This window comes from Acinonyx jubatus, chromosome A3 (assembly GCF_027475565.1).
Source record: "Acinonyx jubatus isolate Ajub_Pintada_27869175 chromosome A3, VMU_Ajub_asm_v1.0, whole genome shotgun sequence".
Classification (NCBI taxonomy): domain Eukaryota; kingdom Metazoa; phylum Chordata; class Mammalia; order Carnivora; family Felidae; genus Acinonyx; species Acinonyx jubatus.
The window spans coordinates 28,800,085-28,821,809 of NC_069388.1; the positions used below are offsets into that span (position 1 = coordinate 28,800,085).

The following is a 21,725-nucleotide window of genomic DNA, read 5'->3' on the forward strand; positions in this document are numbered from 1 at the left end:
TATTCACATCTAGGGTGGGAGACAGACTCATTCATTACAGCGTGCTGTGGCATGTGCTTCGATGGGGGCAAGCCCAGGCAGCATGGCAGTGCATAGGAGGGACTCCAGATTTCCCCTGCCCAACCTGAGAGTCTTACAAGACACTGGAAAAAACAGAGGGAACAGCTGGTCCAAACAAGGAACTGCAGGATGGCTAAGAAAGGAACAGAGGGAAGAAGGGGAAAATGAACCTAAGGGAAGGGTCAAATGATGATGGTCCTCTTCCCCACCCCTTCCTCCTCATTATTGGGCTGCATGAATTTTTACCTGAGGTTATCAGAAAGCTATTGGAAGGTTCTAAGCAGGGAAGTAATTGTATCTGTCCTTTGTCTACCCCTCCACCTTCATTTCTGGCTTTCCTCCTATCCCAGTGAACTGCTCTCTTCTCCTGAACCTCACATTTCTTCCCCTGGACAAAAATTTCTCTTGCCTGTCTCTCCACCCTTCTCCCCTTCTTTGACTAGTTGACTAATCCTCCCCGAGGTTTTGTCTCAGATGTCACTGCCTCCAGGAGATTCTCTGTGGCCCCCAGGGTCTGACGTGGATTTCCTTGGTCCCCAGAGGATATTTCCCATAGCTCTTATCCCTCCGTCTCTGTCACCTACTAGACTGTGAACTTTCTGAGGGAAGCCTGTCTCTCTTGTGCACTCTTGTGTCACCCTGCCTTGCATGCCCAGAATAGACTCTCAAAGAAATTATTCTCAAAAGAAGAATGAACGACTGGATAGATGGATGGATGGATGGATGGGTGGGTGGATGGATAATAACTTTGAAAAGATAACTTCGTAGAAAAGACCCAAGGACTTCAGCCAAATGCCCCCCTCTCCTGTACAGACTGAAAGGCTGGGAAGGTATTCTTATAAAGACTGTTGTGGGGTAGGACAGAGGCTAGGTGGCAGGGTAGTGGCATATTCTGCTTTAATTGTTGTTCCCATGGAAACAGTTGGACCACCCTTGGCTCCTTCCAATCCACATCTCCATCTTCCATTTTAGCTTTCTAATGAAGAGAAAATAAAGAACCTCACTCACTGGACTCTGTTTAACTATTACAACTCCTCGGGTTGGAATGAGAGTGTCCCCCGGCCACCCCTGCACCCTGCAGATGTGCCCCGGGGTTCTTGCTGGGAGACAGCTGTGGGCATTGTGAGTAATTTTGCTTCCCTGAAAAAGTGATCCCTGTTCTCATTCTTCTTCGGAAAGTTTCACCTTTTCTCTTCTCCCTTTTTTTTCAGCATCCCACATATTTCTCTGAATGCTCTGTTCAGCAGTCTAATGCCACTTGTATTCATTTAGAGTTTTACTGCAGATTTCACTGAAAGCCTGAGGCTTCTCCACCCGGAAATAATGAATAAGTACTCCTAAAAATTGAATGCAGGATTCGTGTGTGTATATGCCTCTGTGCATTTTTGTAAAGAGAATTAATGGTTTGGATTAGTCTCAACAATTAATAACTACCCTTTCTCCTAACCACTGTCACCACTGTTCCTGTGGGTCGCACCGTGTGGACTTCAAAGGCTAATGTCTTTCGCCTTCCTGGGCAGACACTTAAAGTATTTGCAGGCAACACAGGGATCAGTGGCCCTCTTTTCCTCAATTTTTGCACAGGATTTCTATTCGTATGCCACCCCGCTGAGATGCAGAGTTTATCACTTCTTTGTGGGCTCCCTGAAGAACCCACTCACATCCACCCGCATCAGACAACAGTGTTTTTAACTGAGGATGGCGAAGTACAATGAAGGAGGGGATTACATCACTCAGTCCATCAAAGACTGCCTATGAATCCACGAGCAGATGTTTTCCTGCTGCACAGTGTCCTTCCCATGTGGCCCTGGGGGGCCTTTTCTCCCTCCTGCCCCCCGAGCCTTCCCTCCATGGAGGGCTCAGACACCATTTCTTGTCTCCTCCAGTCCAGATTCCCCCATACTCTTTAAATCCTCCTCTTCGTTATTGTACAAAGCAACCCAGCTTCCCTAGCTCATGCATTTCTAAAGCCCTCACATGTGTAACAGAGAAAGCGTCCTCAAGTCAATGAAACCCACCCTCCTTAGAAGGCCGAAGAGAGTTTATTACCTACATGGTTCCTTTGGAGTATTCTGCGGTAGAATGTCTCATTTCCTGCCTGAATGCCCATCACCGTTCCAAACGCTGATTAAAGCTTGTCTCTTTCTGAACCTGTAGCAATGACGAGTGTGAGCTGTTAAATACTGCTCACCTGTACCCTCCACCACCTCCACCCCAGGCCCCAGAGCATCACCTTGCCCAGACGTGGAGACCTGATACACATTGATTTGTCTTTTACTTAGGAGCATTAACTTGAATTATTATTGAGGAATACTACCGAAAACTCATCAGCCGTTCATCCAGCATTTATTAATCATCTTGGAGGATGCAAACAATGAATAAAGCAGACCCTGTGCCCCATAGGAACTCCAAGACATCTTAAAAATTGTGATAATGCCTGGTGGATCTTTTCCACCTTTTTAAATTAATAAATTATATTCACCCTATAAAGCAGAGAAAAGCTTTGCTTTTGGCTTTTCCATTGTGTGCCTCGTGTAAAATCTGCATTATTATCTCCATATAACAAGCAAAACATCCAATTAGCAGGAGATGAAGAATGCTGGCTGTTGTCCTGAGGGCAAGTGGTCAGATTCAGTCTTAGCTGGGGGCAGCTGCACGTCAGAGGAGGTGGGGGAAGCAAGGAGGAAGACTTCAGATCCTCTCTCTGTGCAACAGTGCTGATAACTACCATATACTGGGCCTTGCCAATGTGCCGGGCAATTCGCATGCATAATCACTAAGCTTCCCAATAACCCTGCAAGGCTGATATCATTATCAGCTTTGAGAGGCCCCGAGATTATTCCAAAGCAATGCAATTGGTAATTTGTAGAGCTAGGACCTAAAAATAAACATTTTCCCAAGCCGAGGGGCCTTTTTCTGCACTACCTCTCTGTCCCCAAGAACCAGAAGGTCGCAGAGAAGATTCAGGTGGGTGAGGAAGACTTTGCATGGCTGCAGTCCACTGGAAGGGATGGGCAAGGTTTGACCTTAACCAGGCCCTTTTCCTGTGTTCCGCCTTGCAGGAATTCATGAGGCTGACGGTGTCTGACATGCTGGTAACCTACATCACCATCCTGCTGGGGGACTTCGTGCGAGCTTGCTTCGTCCGGTTCATGAACTATTGCTGGTGCTGGGACCTGGAGGCTGGGTTTGTAGGTCACCGTTTCAGGGACATTTCCGCAGGAAGGCATCTCAGCCATCCTGTCTGATATAGCCAGACGCATTCCTAGGCATTTATTTAGATAATTGATGCCAATCTCTGCTCTGGGAAGTATTGACGTATCCCATGTGTATGTCCTTTAAGTGTCATATTTGCCTTCTCAGAGGAAACTCCACTTCCCCCACGCCCCCATGTAATTAACAATGCAGCCTTCCTATCCGGGAAATGGGGCATTTGGTCTGGGGAAAAGTGGATCCCATGCTTCAGTGCTGAGCAGACGGTAGTAAAGAAATTCCACAGTGGCATCGCCTCTCATTCGAGAAGGCAAAGAACACTAGCCTTTGAAGTCAGCACTGAGCAAGCGATGGGAACGGTAATGGAAGTGGATGAGGGGACAAGGTAGCTCGTAATTTTTGAGACTCTGTGAAATCTCGGGGTGGGAGAGGGCAGATGTGGACATGACTGTTTCAGAAAGTCTTGGAACACCCAAAGAACACAGTCGCCATTGGTGCAGTCTTCTGGATTATGCTCTGAGAAACCTCTTTGGACTCATTCCCTCCACCTGGAATACTCCTCTTCCCCACCTACCTAGGAAACTGCTCGTTCTAAATGTGGGTCATTTCCCCTCTGGGTGGCCTTCTGTGATATGGCAGAATCTCTGGCCTCATCCATCCTGTGTGTGGCTCTCTCACAACGCATCACTCACTGACCCTGTAGTCACTGGTGTTGGGGTGGGGGGCACTTTGCCTGAACTGAGCTCCATATCTTGTTTACCTGAGTCGTTTTCATCTTGGCCTGCAATAGAATTGGCCTGGCCTAGGTAAGGGCTCCAGTACAGGTTTGTGTCATATTTTTTTTTCTTTTAGTCACCAACCACAATGTTACACAAGCCTCTTCAACTCCTCCTCATAGCAAGGAAAACTTCATAATTTCATCTGAGAACAAGAGTAATGAACTTTATGCTCAAAGGGAATGCCATCTTCATTTTTTTATTTAAAAAATTTTTTGGGGCGCCTGGGTGGCTCAGTCGGTTAAACGGCTGACTTCGGCTCAGGTCATGATCTCGTGGTCCGTGAGTTCGAGCCCCGCATTGGACTCTGTGCTGACAGCTCGGAGCCTGGAACCTGTTTCAGATTCTGTGTCTCCCTCTCTCTGACCCTCCCCTGTTCATGCTCTGTCTCTCCCTGTCTCAAAAATAAATAAAAACGTTTAAAAAAATTTTTTTTCAATCTTTATTTATTTCTTTTAATTTTTTTTAACGTTTATTTATTTTTGAGACAGAGAGAGACAGAGCATGAATGGGGGAGGGTCAGAGAGAAAGAGACACAGAATCGGAAACAGGCTCCAGGCTCCGAGCTGTCAGCACAGAGCCCAACGCAGGGCTCAAACTCGTGAAACGCGAGATCATGACCTGAGCTGAAGTCGGCCACTTAACGGACTGAGCCACACAGGCGCCCCAAGGAAAAAAAATTTTTTTTCTTTTTAAATTTTTTTTTTCAACGTTTATTTATTTTTGGGACAGAGAGAGACAGAGCATGAACGGGCAAGGGGCAGAGAGAGAGGGAGACACAGAATCGGAAACAGGCTCCAGGCTCTGAGCCATCAGCCCAGAGCCTGACGCGGGGCTCGAACTCCCCGACCGCGAGATCGTGACCTGGCTGAAGTCGGACGCTTAACCGACTGTGCCACCCAGGCGCCCCCCAAGGAAAAAATTTTTAATATTCATTTTTAATCTATTTTGTTTATGGAGGGGGGAAGGGGCAAAGAGAGAATTCCAAGCAGGCTGTGCTCTGTCAGTGCACAGCCTGACATGGGGCTCGATCTCACGAACCATGAGATCATGACCTGAGCCAAAATCAACAGTTGGATGCTCAACTGACTGAGCCACCCAGGCGCCCTGGGGTGAGGAAAAATTTTCTAACCGGGACACAAAACCCAGCAGATGAGAAGCTTTTAAAAATATTTTTAAATGTTAAATTTCAAATTTCTAAGATTTAACCCTCACGTATCTGGAATACGTATGTTTCCTCCCTTGATCCATGCCTGACCTTCCTTTCTCTCTCTCTTGACTTCTTCCTCCTCCTCCCCCCCCCCCCCGTCACCTTTGACCTCCATTCCCCGAAGGACAAATGGGGAAGTCGGTTTAAGCATGCTGCATAAGGAGGCCCAACTCCCTAGTGCTCACACACTTTGCGTTCTTTCACATAGTTGACAGATCTCCGAAACTCTGAAAATCAAATTCAGGCTGAAAATAGGAATCTGGCTGAGCTCTTTCCTTTCCATGAACTGCTCTGAGACTAGAGGAAGGTGAAAAGGAGAAAAGAGAATTGAAAGAGTGGTTTAGTTATTTTGTTTGCTTTAAGAAAATGTTTATTGTGTTTATTTATGTTTGAGAGAGAGAGAGAGAGACAGAGTGCAAGTAGGGGAGGGGCAGAGAGAGAGGAAGACTCAGAATCTGAAGCAGGCTCCAGGCTCTGAGCTGTCAGCCCGACACAGGGCTCGAACTCACAAGTGTGAGATCATGACCTAAGCAGAAGCCGGTTGCCTAACCGACTGAGCCACTCAGGTGCCCCTGCCTGTTTGCTTTCAAAACTATAGTTTTATTTGACTCCTCATCTGATTACTCGCATTTGGTTATTTATTCAATTTATGCCTCGGCTATAATTTCAAGGTCCATCTCTGATTAGAGCATTGATAAAATGTTCTCCTAGGGGCTAGTGCCCTCCCAAGAACACACTGTTGGCCTGCAATCCCTTAAAGGTAAAAATTCTCACTTTTTTCGTCGAAAAAGTCATTGGAAAAAATTTCAACTTTGAGAACTTCAAATCTTCTCTTGAAACGTGGAAAACGTGTTAAAGAAACAGAGCCGTGAAACCCAAGTTTCTTCAGTCACCAGAGCAGGCCCTTTGGGATAGAGTGGCCTTGGCTTAGCCAGTTGGCTGGTAATAGAGGCTGGCTGATACCTAATGGATTCCTTTCTCTCTGTCTGCCTCCCCCTGCAGCCCTCTTACGCTGAATTCGATATCAGTGGAAATGTACTCGGTTTGATCTTCAATCAAGGAATGATCTGGTGAGCTCTGCATTTTCTATCTGGGGACCACCTCATTGGGGGAGTCAGAAAAGTGGCATCCCAGGCTTTGCCCCCCAGCTAGCTGGGGAGAGGCTGGACAAATCTTCAGACCTCTCTGAACTGCCTCTTTTGAGATGACAAATAGAGGACAGGATGGGATGAGAACCAGGGCAGTGTCTGGCCAACCCATGTGCTACCATAGAGTGGGGAGGGGAGGAGAGTAGGAAGAAAGAGAGGGGAATGAGAAGGAGGAAGGAAAAAAGGAAGAAGTAGAGAGGGGAGGAAGGAGGAGAAAAAAGGGAGAGAGGGAGGAGAAACAGAGGGGAAAGGAAAGAAAGAGGGAAGGAGGGAGAAAATAAGAAGGAGAAGAAGAGTAAAGGAGCCAAGGGGCTCCCTCCTCTGAGACATGAGTTGGAAGAAAAGGCTGCGTAACTTCAGCCAAAGGCTTTCAAGACTTCCAGGGGCTCGCCGCAAGCCAGTGTCCAATGCTCTCAATTTAAGGACTTCAGATACTTTGCTGGGCAGCAATGCTGTTTTAGGGGGGCCACGGAGAAATGGACAGGAGGCCAAAAAATTTGCTAGGTGCCTTGTGGTGAGACAGTGGTTAAATCCTGGCCAGAGCCCAAGCCGGGGGTGCTCAGAGCGCCTCCTTCCCCTGAGGAACCGGTGGCCAAGGCTTGGTGAGAAATGTCCTGCTTACGTGGGAGACCCCAGCCCTCAGGACCTGCAGGGAAAGCGGCTAGGCTTCGTGCTCCCAACCTCTCGGTCCCGTTTCCTCCTGTCTTCCTTCCCTGGCCTCTCCTGCTGTTGGGCCAACCAGGTGTGTGATGTCTGCCCTTCCAGGATGGGCTCCTTCTATGCCCCGGGACTGGTAGGCGTCAACGTGCTGCGTCTGCTGACCTCCATGTACTTCCAGTGCTGGGCGGTGATGAGCAGCAACGTCCCCCACGAGCGCGTGTTCAAAGCCTCCCGATCCAACAACTTCTACATGGGCCTCCTGCTGCTGGTGCTCTTCCTCAGCCTCCTGCCCGTGGCCTACGCCATCATGTCCCTCCCGCCCTCCTTTGATTGCGGGCCGTTCAGGTGCACAGGCTTAGTGGCCCGGGAGCAGCTCCTCTCCCAAGGCAGCCCGCTCAGAGAGTGCTGGCTCAGAAGGCCAGGTCTAGCGTCACATCGGGCTGCGAAGGGCCATGGAGCCTTGGGCAAATCATCAGGGCTGTTCAATAGAGATTGTTGCAGGGCCGGAAGGGTTCTATGGCTGCGCGATCCAATATGGTAGCCACCAGCCACACGTGGCTACTGAGCACCTGAAATGAGGACCGAGAAACTAAATTTCTATACTTCATTACAATTCATTTTCACTGAAAGAACGAGAAACATGGCCGAAGGCTACCATGTTGGACAGCACAGATCTGACCTTTTAACATCTGGATAATCTACAGCCCTGGATTACCTTACTGTAGCATGAGTAATGGGAGATACTCTGAAGACGAAATAACCATACATTTGCAAGCGCCTTTCAAGCGTGAAGCAGCCACTGAGACCCTGGCCTGGGTCCCCACGCTCTGCAGAGCATTTGTCAGTGCTGTGGGCTCAGGAGATAAGCCGGACTAGTTTAGGGGGCTAGGCGTTGCGTAAAGAAATAAATAATTGCATAAGGAGGTACATTGAGAAGCCATATGCATCTGTTGCTATCTTTCCAAGTGTGAGGCCCCTTGGAAAGAAAGCCATCTCTCTACTTCGTAAGAAGGAGTTCTGTGGCTCTCCAGCCTTATTGACCACAGACTCTTTCTTCATGTAACAACCATCCAGGGCCAGGAGTAAGGTGAGGCCAGGAAGGAAGCTCCATGAGGGTGTGATGTTTGCTTCCTTTCTCGCTGCTTCATACGCGGCGTCTAGAAGAGCACATCTGGTTTATGGTCACCGCTCAAACTAGACCCTTCACGTCACAAAAATTCACTTGTACAGGGAGGGACTTAGGGTTCCAACCAGATCCAGGCAGGCAACATAAATGAACGAGATGGGCAGTATTGCATAACATAAAGTTTTTGCAAATAAAGTGTAATTGGAGTACAGCCACACCCACTTGCTTGCTTCTAATCTACGGTTGCTTTCTCAATATAACAGCAGAATTGAGTCATTCCAACAGAGACCATCCGGTTCAAAAAGCCTGAGATTGTTATTGTCTAGCTCTTTCCAGAAAAAAAAAAAATCACCAACCTCCTGACTTAGAGCATAGACTCTCCAGTCAGCTCTGTCATTTGCCAGCTGGGTCATCTTGAGAAGTTACTTAGCTCCCAACACCACAAGCTAATTGCCTCTAAGATGGAAACAACGGTAGTGCCTACCCCAGAGGGTTGTTTTGAAGATTTAGTGTATTATTTGCCAAGTACTTAAAGGAGTGTGCTAATCCACAGTAAGCCAAACTTGAGCCCTGGCCAAACTGGGGGGGAGCTGGGACTCGTAACAATGCTATGAGGTGGGAGGCATTATCTACACAAGGGCTTAGCTAACTTTTTCTGTAAAGAGCCTGAGAGCAAATATTTTAGGCTTTAGGAATCAAGAGGAAAAATCAAGCATATCATGTAAGTACTGATATAACAAGAGAAAGAAATGGCCACAAAGTTTTTGTTGACGAAATTCAAGATAGGACAAGAGAGAGTAATTTTTTGTAATATAGGTCTACCAGTGAAAAGAATGGAGTTCTTTTATGAGAGGGGGCGATAATATTTCACATAAGAGAGGCTCAAAGTTACTGTTCCCCGTCATCAAACGTCAATTTCACCGCTCAGATGGCCACCTTTGCCGCCCGGATCCATCACTGTACCAGACGTGACGACACATCTCCTCCCATAGGAAAACAATTGCCAGTAAGCTTTCCTGCTGCTAAGCCATCGAACTGCTGTGCAGTAGGACAAGTCAGAATACTTGGCTTCTATCTCTTACCTTTTTTTAAAGTTTTGTGTATTTAACTAATCTCTACACTCCACGTGGGGCTCAAACTCACGACCCTGAGATCAAGAGTCACACGCTCCTCCAACTGAGCGAGCCAGGCGCCCCTGGGCTTCTGTCTCTGACAAAAACGTACATGTTGGAAAAGGACTAAGTCATGAGAGCGAAAGAAGTCCACCATCGACACTACTGATGGCGATTGCGCGTGACAGATTCATCTATTTTCTGCAAATTACCTACAGCTGAATAAGAGAATGAATAACCATAGTCTGCACACATCCAAAATTTCACGAGCTTTGTCAGTTTGTCCAGCTAAGCCGTCTTCTGCTCTACACATACTTCGACCGTTATCAGCTACAGCACATCTTAGCAGATCCATTTCATTTCACCCACACTGAATTCCATTCCATTCAATGGAATGGGTACATTCTCGATGGAATTCGGGGCTAGTTGTACCAAATTAGGGTTTACTTAACTTCTTTGAGAAATTTTCAGCCAAATTTGTTCCACACAGTATATTCACAGAAATCAGTCCTTCAGCCACTTCAAACTCAGCATTAATTCCTCAAATGAACAACTGAGTTGCATCAGTAACATCTATGGACCCGTCAAGAGCCAAAGAAAAGCACTCGAGGTCATTTGCCGTCCTTTGAATACAATGTTGCTCTCAGTGTCCTCAGCTCTTCCAGCAGCTGCTTTTGCCGGAAACTCTAAAAGTCTTAAGTAAGTTTCTTTTCTCCAGATGCATTTCTTCAGCTCCTGCAATCAAACGCAGTTTAATTACTGCACCACTGGTCAGTGACGAACATAATTTTGGAAAGCGGAGGAAGGCGGGGGGGGGGGGGGGGGGGGGGTCCTTGCTATATAGAGAACAGAAAGCTTCGCTGAATTATGTCCAACAAGTGTATGGAAATCTGAATTTATAAATCATGAACTTGCATGTTTGGCTAAGGAGACTTCTAAGCACAGTGTTGAAGGTGCAGCCTGGTTTCTTCTCGCTTTAAACTGAAACGTGAGAGGAAAGAGATAAATTGAGAAAAGAGCTGACGAGAGAAAAGGAACCAGAACTTGATGATTTGGGAAAACCTTATCCAGATTGAAAAAGACCCTAAAAACGAATTCATGGTCAGGAAAGCACACTCGAAAGAGAAAACAAAGGGGCAGCCTGGGCAACTTTTTGCTAGTGCTTCTGAAGAATCAAAAAACCTGAATATTCATTCATGCAGAGGATTTTTTTTAAGCTTGTGACTGGGATCCTCTCAATGACCCCAGCGGAAGCCAAAAGTAGAGATAGAATTCTCCAGAAAAGATCTGGGTACCACCCTCTGGTCTAAGGGACTGAATTCCCACAACCTACATGGAAGACCCACCAGGTACTTAAGAATGTTATATAAGCCGGGTCTCCGGGGTGGTTCAGTCGGTTGAGCATCTGGCCTCGGCTCAGGTCATGATCTCACAGTTCATGAGTTCAAGCCCCGCATCGGACTCTGTGCTAACAGTTCAGAGCCTGGAGCCTGCTTCGGATTCTGTGTCCCCCTCCCTCTCTGCTCCTCCCCTGCTCATGCTCTGTCTCTCTCTCTCCCTCAAAAATAAATTTAAAAAATTTAAAAAAATTTTAAGAATGTTATATAAGCCAGCTTTAACTGTTATCTTATGGCCGACTGACCAGTGTATTTGTGGAGTAAAGAACTTGTTTTCTGGTTTCCCCGGTCCACAGATAGACAAGAATTTTGCTCCAAGATGAATCCTACCCAGAGTCACATCTATACCTGATTTAGATGATGAAATTTGGGACTTTTGAGCTGATGATGTTTAGATGAGATTTTGGACTTTGGGTTGATGCCATAATGGGCTGCAACTTTGGGGGAGGAAGGGAAGGCAAAGAATGTGTTTTGCAGGTGGGACAAATGTGAATCTTCAGGGACCAGAGAGGATGCAGTGGTGGGCTGAATAATGGCTCCCCAAAATATTTATGTCCTAATCCCTGCAACCTGCGGGTGGTAGCTTATTCAGCAAATGGGCCTTTGCCAATGTGATTAAGTTAAGGATCTTGAGATGGGGAGATTATCCTAGATTATCCAGGTGAGTCCTAAATCACGAGTGTCCTTATTAGAAGGAGACAGAGGGAGATTTGACCACAGAAAAAACAGAAAGTGATGTGACCATGGAAGCAGAGAGAGATTTGAAGATTCTATGGCACCGGCTTTGAAGAAAGAGGAAGGGGCCATGAGCCAAAGAATGTAAGGAGTAAAGGTCTAGATACTGAAAAAAGGCAAGGAAACAGATTCTCCCCTGGAACCTCCCTCTGAAGGGAGCGCAGCCATGCCCAACGCCTTGGTTTCAACCCAGTGAAACACGTCAGACTTCTGGCCTCCAGAACGATAAGAGAACAAATTTGTATTATTTGAAGTCACCCGTGTGGGAATCTGTTGTAGCGCATACTGGAAACTAATACATCATCTAATACATCACGATTCAAGGACAAAATAACCCATGCTTGACTGTGACTTGAAATCAGAACACGTGAGATTTGCTTTTCTTGTGTTTACATGACGGGTAGGTGCTGATAATAATAAAAAATTAATTACCTGTCATAATATGGTCATACGCAGGGCATTTGAAATGCTGTCGTTATAACTGCATCAGGGCAATTCATAGTTTGCTGTGCGATAGCGCTCAGCATTGAGATGGCGACAAATGGTCTCTGACCCAACTATTCATCGTCAGCCATCGTAGCACAAAAACAACCCTAGACCATATATAAAGAAATGAGCGTGGCTGTGTTCCAATAACATTTTCCCTACTGACACCGAAATGTGAATTTCCTACTTCAGTTTCTATGGATCACAAAATATTCTTCTTTTTTTTACCCCCCCAACCATTTAAGTACATAAAAACCATTCTTCATTTTCGGGCCATATGAAAATAACAAGCCAAATCTGGCTCGTAGACCATTATTTGCCAATCCTTGATCAATACTTTCCAGAAAAGAAAAATGAAGCTTCTGGCTATAACATTTTGGAGGGCACTTACAGTCTGATGGTCCCATACACGATGTTATATATAAATTCATATCTATGTCCTCTAAACTACCCTCGGGGGCAAATACTATTATTATGCTTATAATCCCATATTATACTATATTATTATTATACTATATTATACAGAAGAGGCGACTAGGGAAGAGAAATTTTCAGTACCTTGGCCAAAGATATCAAACCCCTGCAGCACTGTCCAATAAAATTTTCTATGCAAGGGAAAACATTTCATATCTCCTCTTCAAATACAGTAGCTACAAGTCATATGACTACCGAGCACTTGAAATGAGTGACTAAAACCCTGAATTTTTAGTTTTACTTAATTTTACTTAATGTTTAGTTTCTTTTCAATAGCTACACTGGACAATACTGCTCTAATGGGGAGAGTGAGGGATACAGGAAGATAGACACAGGAAGAAAGAGAATAAGTAAATTATCCACGGTGTCCCACAGCTAATAAATGAAGGAGCAAGGACTTGAAGCAGGAATTTCAAGCCCTAAAGTCCATTGTCTTGGCACTGAAATGACCAGCCAAAGCTAGCAGTGGACCATGATTTCTGGGCAGGTGCTTGTGGAAGTCAGTCTACGTAGAGGTTCTTAGGTATTTGAAGAAAATTGAAATTACCGCTGTGACCTGTCCAGGAGCCCGTCCCAGGTGGTCCATTCTCCTGAAACTATAATCTGAAGACTGATTGCAGGTGTTTTTGAGAGTCACCATGAGGTTGTCTATCACGTAAGCCTCTGGAGAGCTGTTTCCAAGCCAGGGGGTCCAGAGGGAGCTCCATGTTGGGCTTACGGGTACATCTCGCAGGCAGTTTTCTCCCACGAGAGTGTCGTAGAAAACCCATTTCATCTTGTGGAGGAAGGTATCAGACACAGGAGACCCATGTGGTCTGAGAAGTTTTGAGGGACCAAGGGGCCAGCATGAAGCTGGCGAACCAGGGCTCTGCCCCAGCTCTAAACCGTAGCCAAATGGCAGCTCCTCGTGGGGCATTTTTCACCTGCAGCCCATTTGGAGCAGAGCTCTGGGTTTTCCAGGGAAGCAGGGGTGAGTGGCAGCTTTGGACCCACAGGGGCAGGGGCACAGTTGTGTGTCAGGCGAGCTTTCTGACGTGCCGTAATGTGTTCTCTCTACAGTGGGAAAAACAGAATGTATGACGTCATCCAAGAGACGATTGAAAATGATTTTCCAACCTTCCTGGGCAAGATCTTTGCTTTCCTCGCCAACCCTGGCCTGATCATCCCAGCCATCCTGCTGATGTTGTAAGTCAGCCAGGGCCCCTCCCCTTGCCCTTGAGACTCCCCTGGCGGGTCCTCCTTTCCTGCCCTCTTACTTAATCTACACTTCCCAGAGGCAGAGCCCAAGACGAAGACTCGAACGCAAATAGTTAATTGGTGAGGGAGGAAGGTCATTATCACTGGGATGATTTTAATGTGGATGTGGATGGGGGTTTGGGGGGGGGGGGGGCTCCGGGAAACAGTGTGTCTGAGTCATCCTGCTCAAGGGTGAGGGATGGGGCTTTCGTAGACCAGCATCCATCGGTCACTGGTTGGGTGAGATCAAAGGGGAGAGGGGTTGTTTCCTCAGCCATTTGAGTCAGGTGCATTCGCGGGTAGAACGGATTCCGCAGGGGAATGGAAGAGAAACTCCAGGCACAGAGGTGAAGGAACTGGCAGTTGTAAGTCTTTCGGGGAGCACGCTGAAAGACAGGTCCAGGGGCACCTGGGTGGCTCAGTCGGTTGAGCGTCCGACTTCGGCTCAGGTCATGATCCCGCGGTCCGTGAGTTCGAGCCCCGCGTCGGGCTCTGTGGTAACAGCTCAGAGCCTGGAGCCTGTTTCAGATTCTGTGTCTCCCTCTCTCTGACCCACCCCCGTTCATGCTCTGTCTCTCTCTGTCTCAAAAATAAATAAACGTTAAAAAAAAAAAAAAGACGGGGTCCAAGGAATACAGATGGGCAAGCCAGTATTTTGCAGCACCCTCCTAAACGTTCGCTAGAAATATCAAAGATTTCTGGGCTCTGAGTCTCTGAGGGCTGATTCAGCCTGTCCCTGGCTGGGCCCGGAGGACTTCTCCACAGGGCACGCCGTGCACCTGCACATTTGGGTCTCACCACTATCCCTCCCAAAGACTGAGAAAGCCCCAAGGACAGTGAGTGGGTGGGTTTGATGATTTCTCTACCCCCAACACCAGCCTAGGCCATAGGAAGTAAATGACAAATAGTCAAGGAAGGAACGAGGGAAGAGAGAAAAGAAGGTGGGAAGCAAGAGTCCTGAATTTGAATTACTGTCATCAATAATGTTCTAGTGAGGGGCACCTGGGTGGCTCAGTCGGTTAAGCGTTCGACTTCAGCTCAGGTCATGATCTCACAGTTTGTGAGTTCGAGTCCCGCATCGGGCTCTGTGCTGACAGCTCAGAGCCTGGAGCCTGCTTCTAATTCTGTGCCTGCCTCTCTCTCTGCCCCTTCCCTATTCATACTCTCTCTGTGGCTCAAAACTAAATAAATGTTGGGGCACCTGGGTGGCTCAATCGGTTAAGCGCCCAACTTCGGTCTCATGGTTCATGGGTTCAAGCCCCACGTCGGGCTCTGTGCAGACAGCTCAGAGCCTGGACCCTGCTTCGGATTCTGTGTCTCCTTTTCTCTGTCCCTCCCCCAGCTCACACTTTGTCTCTCTGTCTCTCTCAAAACTAAATAAACGTTAAAAAAATTTTTTTAATAAATAAAGGTTAAAAAATTTTTTTAATGTACTAGTGAAAATATTAGGGTATTTTTCTTCATAAAAATCTTTTTTTGGCATGCTTTTTTTTTTAATTGTGAAATATTCCTGGGGCACCTGGGTAGCTCAGTCAGTTAAGAATCAGACTTTGGCTCGAGGTTTGTGGGTCTGAGCCCCGTGTCGGGCTCTGTGCTGACAGCTCAGAGCCTGGAGCCTGCTTTGGATTCTGTGTCTCCCTCTCTCTCTCTGCCCCTCCCCCGCTCGCACTCTGTGTCTCTCTCAAAAATAAACAAACATTTAAAAAGAATTATGCAGGGGCGCCTGGGTGGCGCAGTCGGTTAAGCGTCCGACTTCAGCCAGGTCACGATCTCGCGGTCCGTGAGTTCGGGCCCCGCGTCAGGCTCTGGGCTGATGGCTCGGAGCCCGGAGCCTGTTTCCGATTCTGTGTCTCCCTCTCTCTCTGCCCCTCCCCCGTTCATGCTCTGTCTCTCTCTGTCTCAAAAATAAATAAATGTTTAAAAAAATTTTTTTAGTAAAAAAATAAAAATAAATTATGTATTGTGAAATATTCCTAACCTACAGAAAAGTAGAGACAACCATGAACATGATTCCAAGAGTAAACAGATGTTAATATTTTGCAGTGTTTGCTTCAGATCTGTCACTTTCCACGAAATAAAATGTTACAGATAACTTCAAGTCCCACCTAATCCTGCTCTCTCCCTCCCTCTCTCTCTCTCTCTCTCCCAAAGTAACCACTCTTGGAACCATTTGCACGCACGGTTTGGTATTTTCATCACGTTGGCCGTGTCCTATTGTTTCCTGGGCTTTAAATTTTTTCGTGAATGGTTCACCCAGCATAGCTTTCCTCACTCAACATTATGTTTGAGCACACATTTTAATGGCTCTACTCCCATCTGCTGTATGGTTAAACCACAGTTTATCCACCCCTCTGCCTAGAGGTGGGTAGATTGTTTCCACTTTTTTGCTACTGCAGATGTGGTCGTTGGGCAAATGTGAGGGATTCCCTAGGACAGACCAAGGGAAGTGGAGTAGGGAATTGTGGGTATGGGTTTCTTCAATCTTTCTATTTTATTTTATTTTAATTTTGTTTTCTTTTGTTTTGTTTTATTTTATGTATGCATGTATGTATTTATTTGAGAGAGAGAGAGAGAGAGAGAAAGAGAGAGGCAGAGCAGAAGGGCAGAGAAGAGAGGGAGACACAGAATCCGAAGCAGGCTCCAGGCTCCGAGCTGTCAGCACAGAGCCTGACATGGGGCTCGAACTCACAGACCATGAGATCATGACCTGAGCCAAAGTCCAGACACATAACCGACTGAGCCACCCGGGTGCCCCTTTCCAGTCCTTTTAGATAGTGCTGAAGTGCTCCCCCAAATAGGTGTATTTCCTCCCATCCTTGATTGGAACATCAGCTTCTCTCATGCTGGCCTGGGAGAGGACTGGGATGATGGTGACAACCTGGCCTATGCCTTGACCGCCTGAGGAAATTCTGGAACCCACACACCAAGCCTGACCCTTGCAGGTGGCACCAGGAAGTGCTAAATTTGGGGACGGAGGGACACAGCCACCCATGAGGATTTCATCCTCTCCCACCTCCGATTCCTCCCTAATAAATGGGTTGTTAACTAGGAGAGAAGGTGAGGCCTGGCACAGAGCAGGGACTTGCACAACAGATTCTGCTCCCCCTGCCCGTCCTCCCTTCTCTCCTCTGAGTCTCTCCTGCAGGAGGCTCCCATGACAGTCTGGGGCCCACGCTGTGCCCCGAAGACAAGGTGATTCCTCCCCTCTGGCGGGAGGGAGCTGGCCGACTGGAGTTGCCCTGAGCGGGCCCCACCGTGAGGGGAAAGCTTAGAAGACCCAAGCCGGAGCAGCTAAGGCTTGAAATCCAGGGAGAAAAGTGACAAATAAGGATGAACCACAAAAGCCCCCAAGGAACAGGCCGACACAGCACCCCATCCGGGTGGCACCTCGGCTTTTGTGGCCCCTGTCCTCTCAGGTGGTGCACCCAAGTCACAACCCCCCCGATCTCAGGTCCTGTGAAAGGGAAGCCCACGCTCTGGCCTCAAAGGATGCCTAGGCAGCCGGTAGGAGCTGGACCTTGAAAACCATCAGCCCAAGACAGTGCTTCCTAAGCAGGGACCTCCAGGACTTTGGCAGCTGTGTTTTCAAGCAAACTTGGAGCAGGCACCTAGCTCCCAGACTCTCCTCTCTCAGCCCTCGAGGCCTGTGGAAAAGAGCTTTAGCTAAATGCGGGCTCCCCCAAGAACTGATAGATGGGGCCACCTCGGGCAAACTCCTTAACGTCTCACCATTCCAGGTTGCTGATCTGGAAAAGATCGTCCTTTCTACCTCATGGGGTTTTGGTGAAGACCGCTGAGATGTGGAGTGGGATGCATGTGGCGCGGAGCCTGACACAGGGCAGGTACCCAGGAAGCAGGGTCAGGAGACCCTGCCCCTCCCCCACCTCTTCAGATTTCCAAGAAGGAAGGCTTTACTGAGCACTCTGAGAGCTAAAAATGTGTATGTCATTTCCACATTGAATAAAACAGAAGGCACAGGTGTCCAGAACCTCCCCCGCACTAAGTGGAGACAGGAGAGTAGGTGTTCTATCCCTCCAGTCTGCCCAGAGGCAACCTACTCCGGGAAGCCAGCCTTGATTCCTCTGGAAGGGGTCCAGCTCTTGTCACTTTCCAAGACTGCGGTATCACAGGAGGCTCACTTTTCTCTTGCAGCCTGGCCATCTACTACCTGAACTCGGTTTCCAAAAGCCTTTCCCGAGCGAATGCCCAGCTGAGAAAGAAAATCCAAGCGGTGAGTCTGTCGGGAGTTTTCGCTCAAACAGATGTCACGTTTTTGTCTTCTGCTGATTCGCTCTTTGAGCCCAACTGTACGATCTACATGGCTTTCTTCTAAACGAAATCCCAAACTATCCATATTGCAGGAAGCCTTGTAAGATCGAACAACACGCATTTATGTTCTGAGGATATTTGGGGGGCACACAATAATAACGCCTTCGATCTGGAGAGGTTGCTAATGAACAGGAGAAATTCAATAAAACCAGTAAAAATTTCAGTAAAACCAGTACCCATAACAATACCTACATTTTAAAGCTAACACAGTAAACACTAGAGAAAATATTGTCAAAATGACTTAGTGCTTGTGCCCAGGGCCTAAGGGGTCTCTTAAGCCCCTCGCCACTGTTTCTCTCGCCCTCTCCCTCTCTCCACCAGCTGACTTCTGACTGCTCTTTTCCACTCTCCCAGCCCCCAAACCCCTCCTACACATGGGAAAGGGCAGACCCCAACCCTCTCTGAGCCTTGTCCTCCTGGCTCCTTGCCCCCCGCTTCTGGAATAATCTCATTTGCCTCGCAGCCACTTCCCTATCCACATCTCCCTCTGTTAATCTCACCATCCTCCTGCCCAGATTCCAGAAAGCCTTGAAATGGAGGACAGGCGAGGTTTCTGTCCTCCCCTGGCCAGATGTTCCTTCAAATACTGTGCAAACTTTAGTCTTGGGCTGTCCCTCTTCAACCAGTGGTGAGGACCGACAAGAACTGAAGACGGAGTCCTTGTCCCCCTAGATCTCAACATCCTAGGCTCTGAGCCTCAAACACTCATTTCCCTGAGAACTAATTATTTCTCCTGCAGCTCCGTGAAGTTGAGAAGAGCCACAAATCTGTCAAAGGCAGGACCACAGCCAGAGATTCAGAGGACACAGCTAAAGGCAACTCCAAAAATGCCACCCAGCTCCAGCTCACCAAAGAAGGTAAATTCTAGGGGCGAGTGGGAGGCTCAGTCACTTGAGCATCTGACTCTTGATTTGGGCTCAGGTCATGATCTCACAGTTCGTGGGTTCGAGCCCCGCGTCGGGCTCTGTGCTGACAGCTCGGAGCCTGGAGCCTGCTTCCGATTCTGTGTCTCCCTCTCTCTCTGCCCCTCCCCTGCTCATGCTCTGTCTCTCTGTGTCTCAAAAATAAATTTAAAAAAAAAATTTAGTGTCCAGGGATGAGATGCAGAAGAGTGACTGGCTGGCAGCTTATCGTAAAGCTGAAGAAAATATTTGAAATCTTCTCAGTTTCCCACATGGGACAGGAAATGGAGTAAATGCGATGTTATGTTGTATTTTCACCAGCAGAAGTGAGACCAAAAAATGGAACGGACATATCTGGGCGCCAATAGACTTAAGTGTGGAAGGGGAAAAAAATAGATGTACAAAAGGTTTTCTATGAGAAACCAAGAAACGCACACTGGTTTGGCAGTGGTAGTGTCATGGCCCCCACAAGTCCCAATGTGCCTGTCCCTCTTACCCACTCCTTCCCCGCCCTGCCCTTCTGGCTGCTGCTTTCAAGCCTGCCCTTCTCCAAATGTGAGTTTTCAGGGGCCCCTGGGTGGCTCAGCCGGTTAAGCGTCCGACTTTAGCTCAGGTCACGATCTCAGGGTTCGTGGGTTCGAACCTGCTGCCGGGGCAGAGCCTGCTTCAGATCCTTTGTCCCCCTCTCCGTCTCCCCCTCCCCAACCCCAACCAGACGCACGTGCCCTCCTCTGTCTCTCAAAAACAAACACTTAAAAACCTTTTTTGAATTTTTGTTACAAATCCAAAGCCCTTTCAATTGTGTACTGAGTAACTCAGCACTGCAGTGTTTGATGTTTAAAAAGTTAGTGTGATCTAGAACACATCAGCGGGAGTAGGCTGGCGGGGGAGCACCTAGGAAGATGGCCAGCATTTCATCTGAAAAACTCATGGCCTCCATCGCTGCCCTCACTTAGCTTCTCTTCTTGAAGAATTTGCTAGAATGATACCAGTTACTGTAACAGACAGGCCCAAACAACTAATGACTCAAACACAACGAAAGTTTCCTTCTCACTCCACGTAAAGTCCAAATTGGGTGTTTCACCTGACGGCCACTTTCTTCGCAAGTGACACCCGCAGGGACGCTGGCTCCTTCCATCCCGTGACTCCACCCGCATCAGGTTGGTGCGGGGGGAAGAGGCCAGAGGACACCTGAAAGTGGGGCTGGGCAAAGCCTGGACTTCAGTCACAGGCCACATTCACCCACCGTGAGAACCTAGTCCATTTCTGTGTCCCAGGAACTGGGTCTGGTGAAGAACATGCCAGCAATTGCCCCGAGGTCAGAGTGAGGGGAAGAGAAGGACACGGGTAAGCGAGAGCACTGGAAATTGGATATGATGCCACACAGGTTGCAAAGGCCCTTCCAGCATCGTCTGTGACCCTGTCAGCCACCGGGGAGGCTGTTATTATCATCCCAACGTCATGCTCAAGAGAACCCAGGCTCAGGGAGTGCAGCTTAAGGCCAACATTCGAAGTCTAGCTCTCCGGCCAGCAGACCATATTCCTCCGGCAGATCCGTTTATGCTAAGGCTAGGCCGAGGCCCAATAGTGGCCCCCAGACACCCAAGGGCCACCTGACCATTGTCACATCACCAGATGGGACTGAAATCCACAGGCCGAGCAGGGCAGCTCCAGAAGGGCTCCGATTCGATAGCGGGCAACTGAAGCAAATCCTCCCACGCCCTCATTCTTGTCTTGGTTCCTTTTCCAGGGACCATGCCTCACTCTGCCGGCCAAAGCCAGACCGCAGGCAAGAAGGCCCAGGATCCTGGGATCTCCAGTTCTGCCAGCAGGATCACGCTGCCTGTCTCCCAGCACCTGCCCGGATCTCGGCCTCCTGGTGTCAGACCAGATTCTGGCCAACCTCGGCCTCAGACCCATCCTTGGAGGTCAGCCTCAGGAAAGAGCGCTCCCAGACCTCCCCACTGATAGCGGGGATACACAAGCACCATTGTGGGGCTGATCCTTGGGCCCCGCCAGCTCACACACCCAAAACGATATTCTCTCATTCTCTCTTCCTCTCTCTCTCTCTTTCATGCACACACACACACACACACACACACACACACACACGATACCCATGCACGCACGTTCTCTCTCCTCTCATTGAATGTGGGAATTTCAATTACTTAGTCTCAGGCACTTGTTGGCCACCACAACTGGAGGACAATGGCTTTATCCACTCTTTAGGGGAGCTGAGCCTCCCGACTCCCCCTAAACTGCCCTTCCTAGTATCTTGGTTCAGGCAGCCTAGACCTTGAACTCACCATGGTTCTCTCGGCTCCAGACTTTGGGAGGAGGGACCAGGGCCATGATCATCACCATAGACTTTGTCATGGCACCCATGTTGGGACCCTGGTTTCTGCTAGCCTTACTAACTGGGAGGAGGGGCCCACATTCTTAACTGTCAGCCCTATCCAAAGGAGATGAGGCGGTTTAAATAAAAGGTGCAAGAAAGCACTGAAAGCAAAGGTAAATGAGCCAAAGCGCAGCCATGGTGAGTGGGAAGATGATTCTCCCCCAGAACCCAGCCTGAGGGGAGCTGAGGCCATTAAGCAGCAAAAAATGCACCGGAGCCTTCTAGCAGCAAGGCAACAAGCAAGTGTTTCTTCCAACCGAAGAGGACTTAGATTGCTCGGGGCAGAAAATCCTTCTCAAGCATCAAATTCTTAAAAGAATTTGATAGTCTGCTTATTGTCTAGGGAATGTTGAAGATGGTTTCTCTGAGGAGTTTTGCAAAGGATGCAATGCAATCGCCTTGTCTGGCGATTCGATGTTCAGCTAGCATCACGATGCGGTTCTCTGCAAAATGTCTCCTCGGG

The 21,725-nt window shown here is 48.2% G+C and overlaps 1 protein-coding gene across 1 annotated transcript in view; it reads left to right on the plus strand.

Annotated features, from left to right (window-relative positions):
• TMC2 (transmembrane channel like 2) overlaps window positions 1-21,455 on the plus strand; it is a 65,151-nt gene extending 43,696 nt beyond the window's left edge. Inside the window, exons 13-20 of the mRNA XM_053201381.1 lie at window positions 1,033-1,182; window positions 3,123-3,251; window positions 6,262-6,329; window positions 7,173-7,412; window positions 13,457-13,582; window positions 17,786-17,864; window positions 18,702-18,819; window positions 20,615-21,455. Coding sequence (XP_053057356.1) covers window positions 1,033-1,182; window positions 3,123-3,251; window positions 6,262-6,329; window positions 7,173-7,412; window positions 13,457-13,582; window positions 17,786-17,864; window positions 18,702-18,819; window positions 20,615-20,832 — 1,128 coding nt within the window. The 3' untranslated portion in view covers window positions 20,833-21,455. The remainder of the gene's footprint in view (window positions 1-1,032; window positions 1,183-3,122; window positions 3,252-6,261; window positions 6,330-7,172; window positions 7,413-13,456; window positions 13,583-17,785; window positions 17,865-18,701; window positions 18,820-20,614) is intronic.
• Window positions 21,456-21,725: the final 270 nt, after the last annotated feature.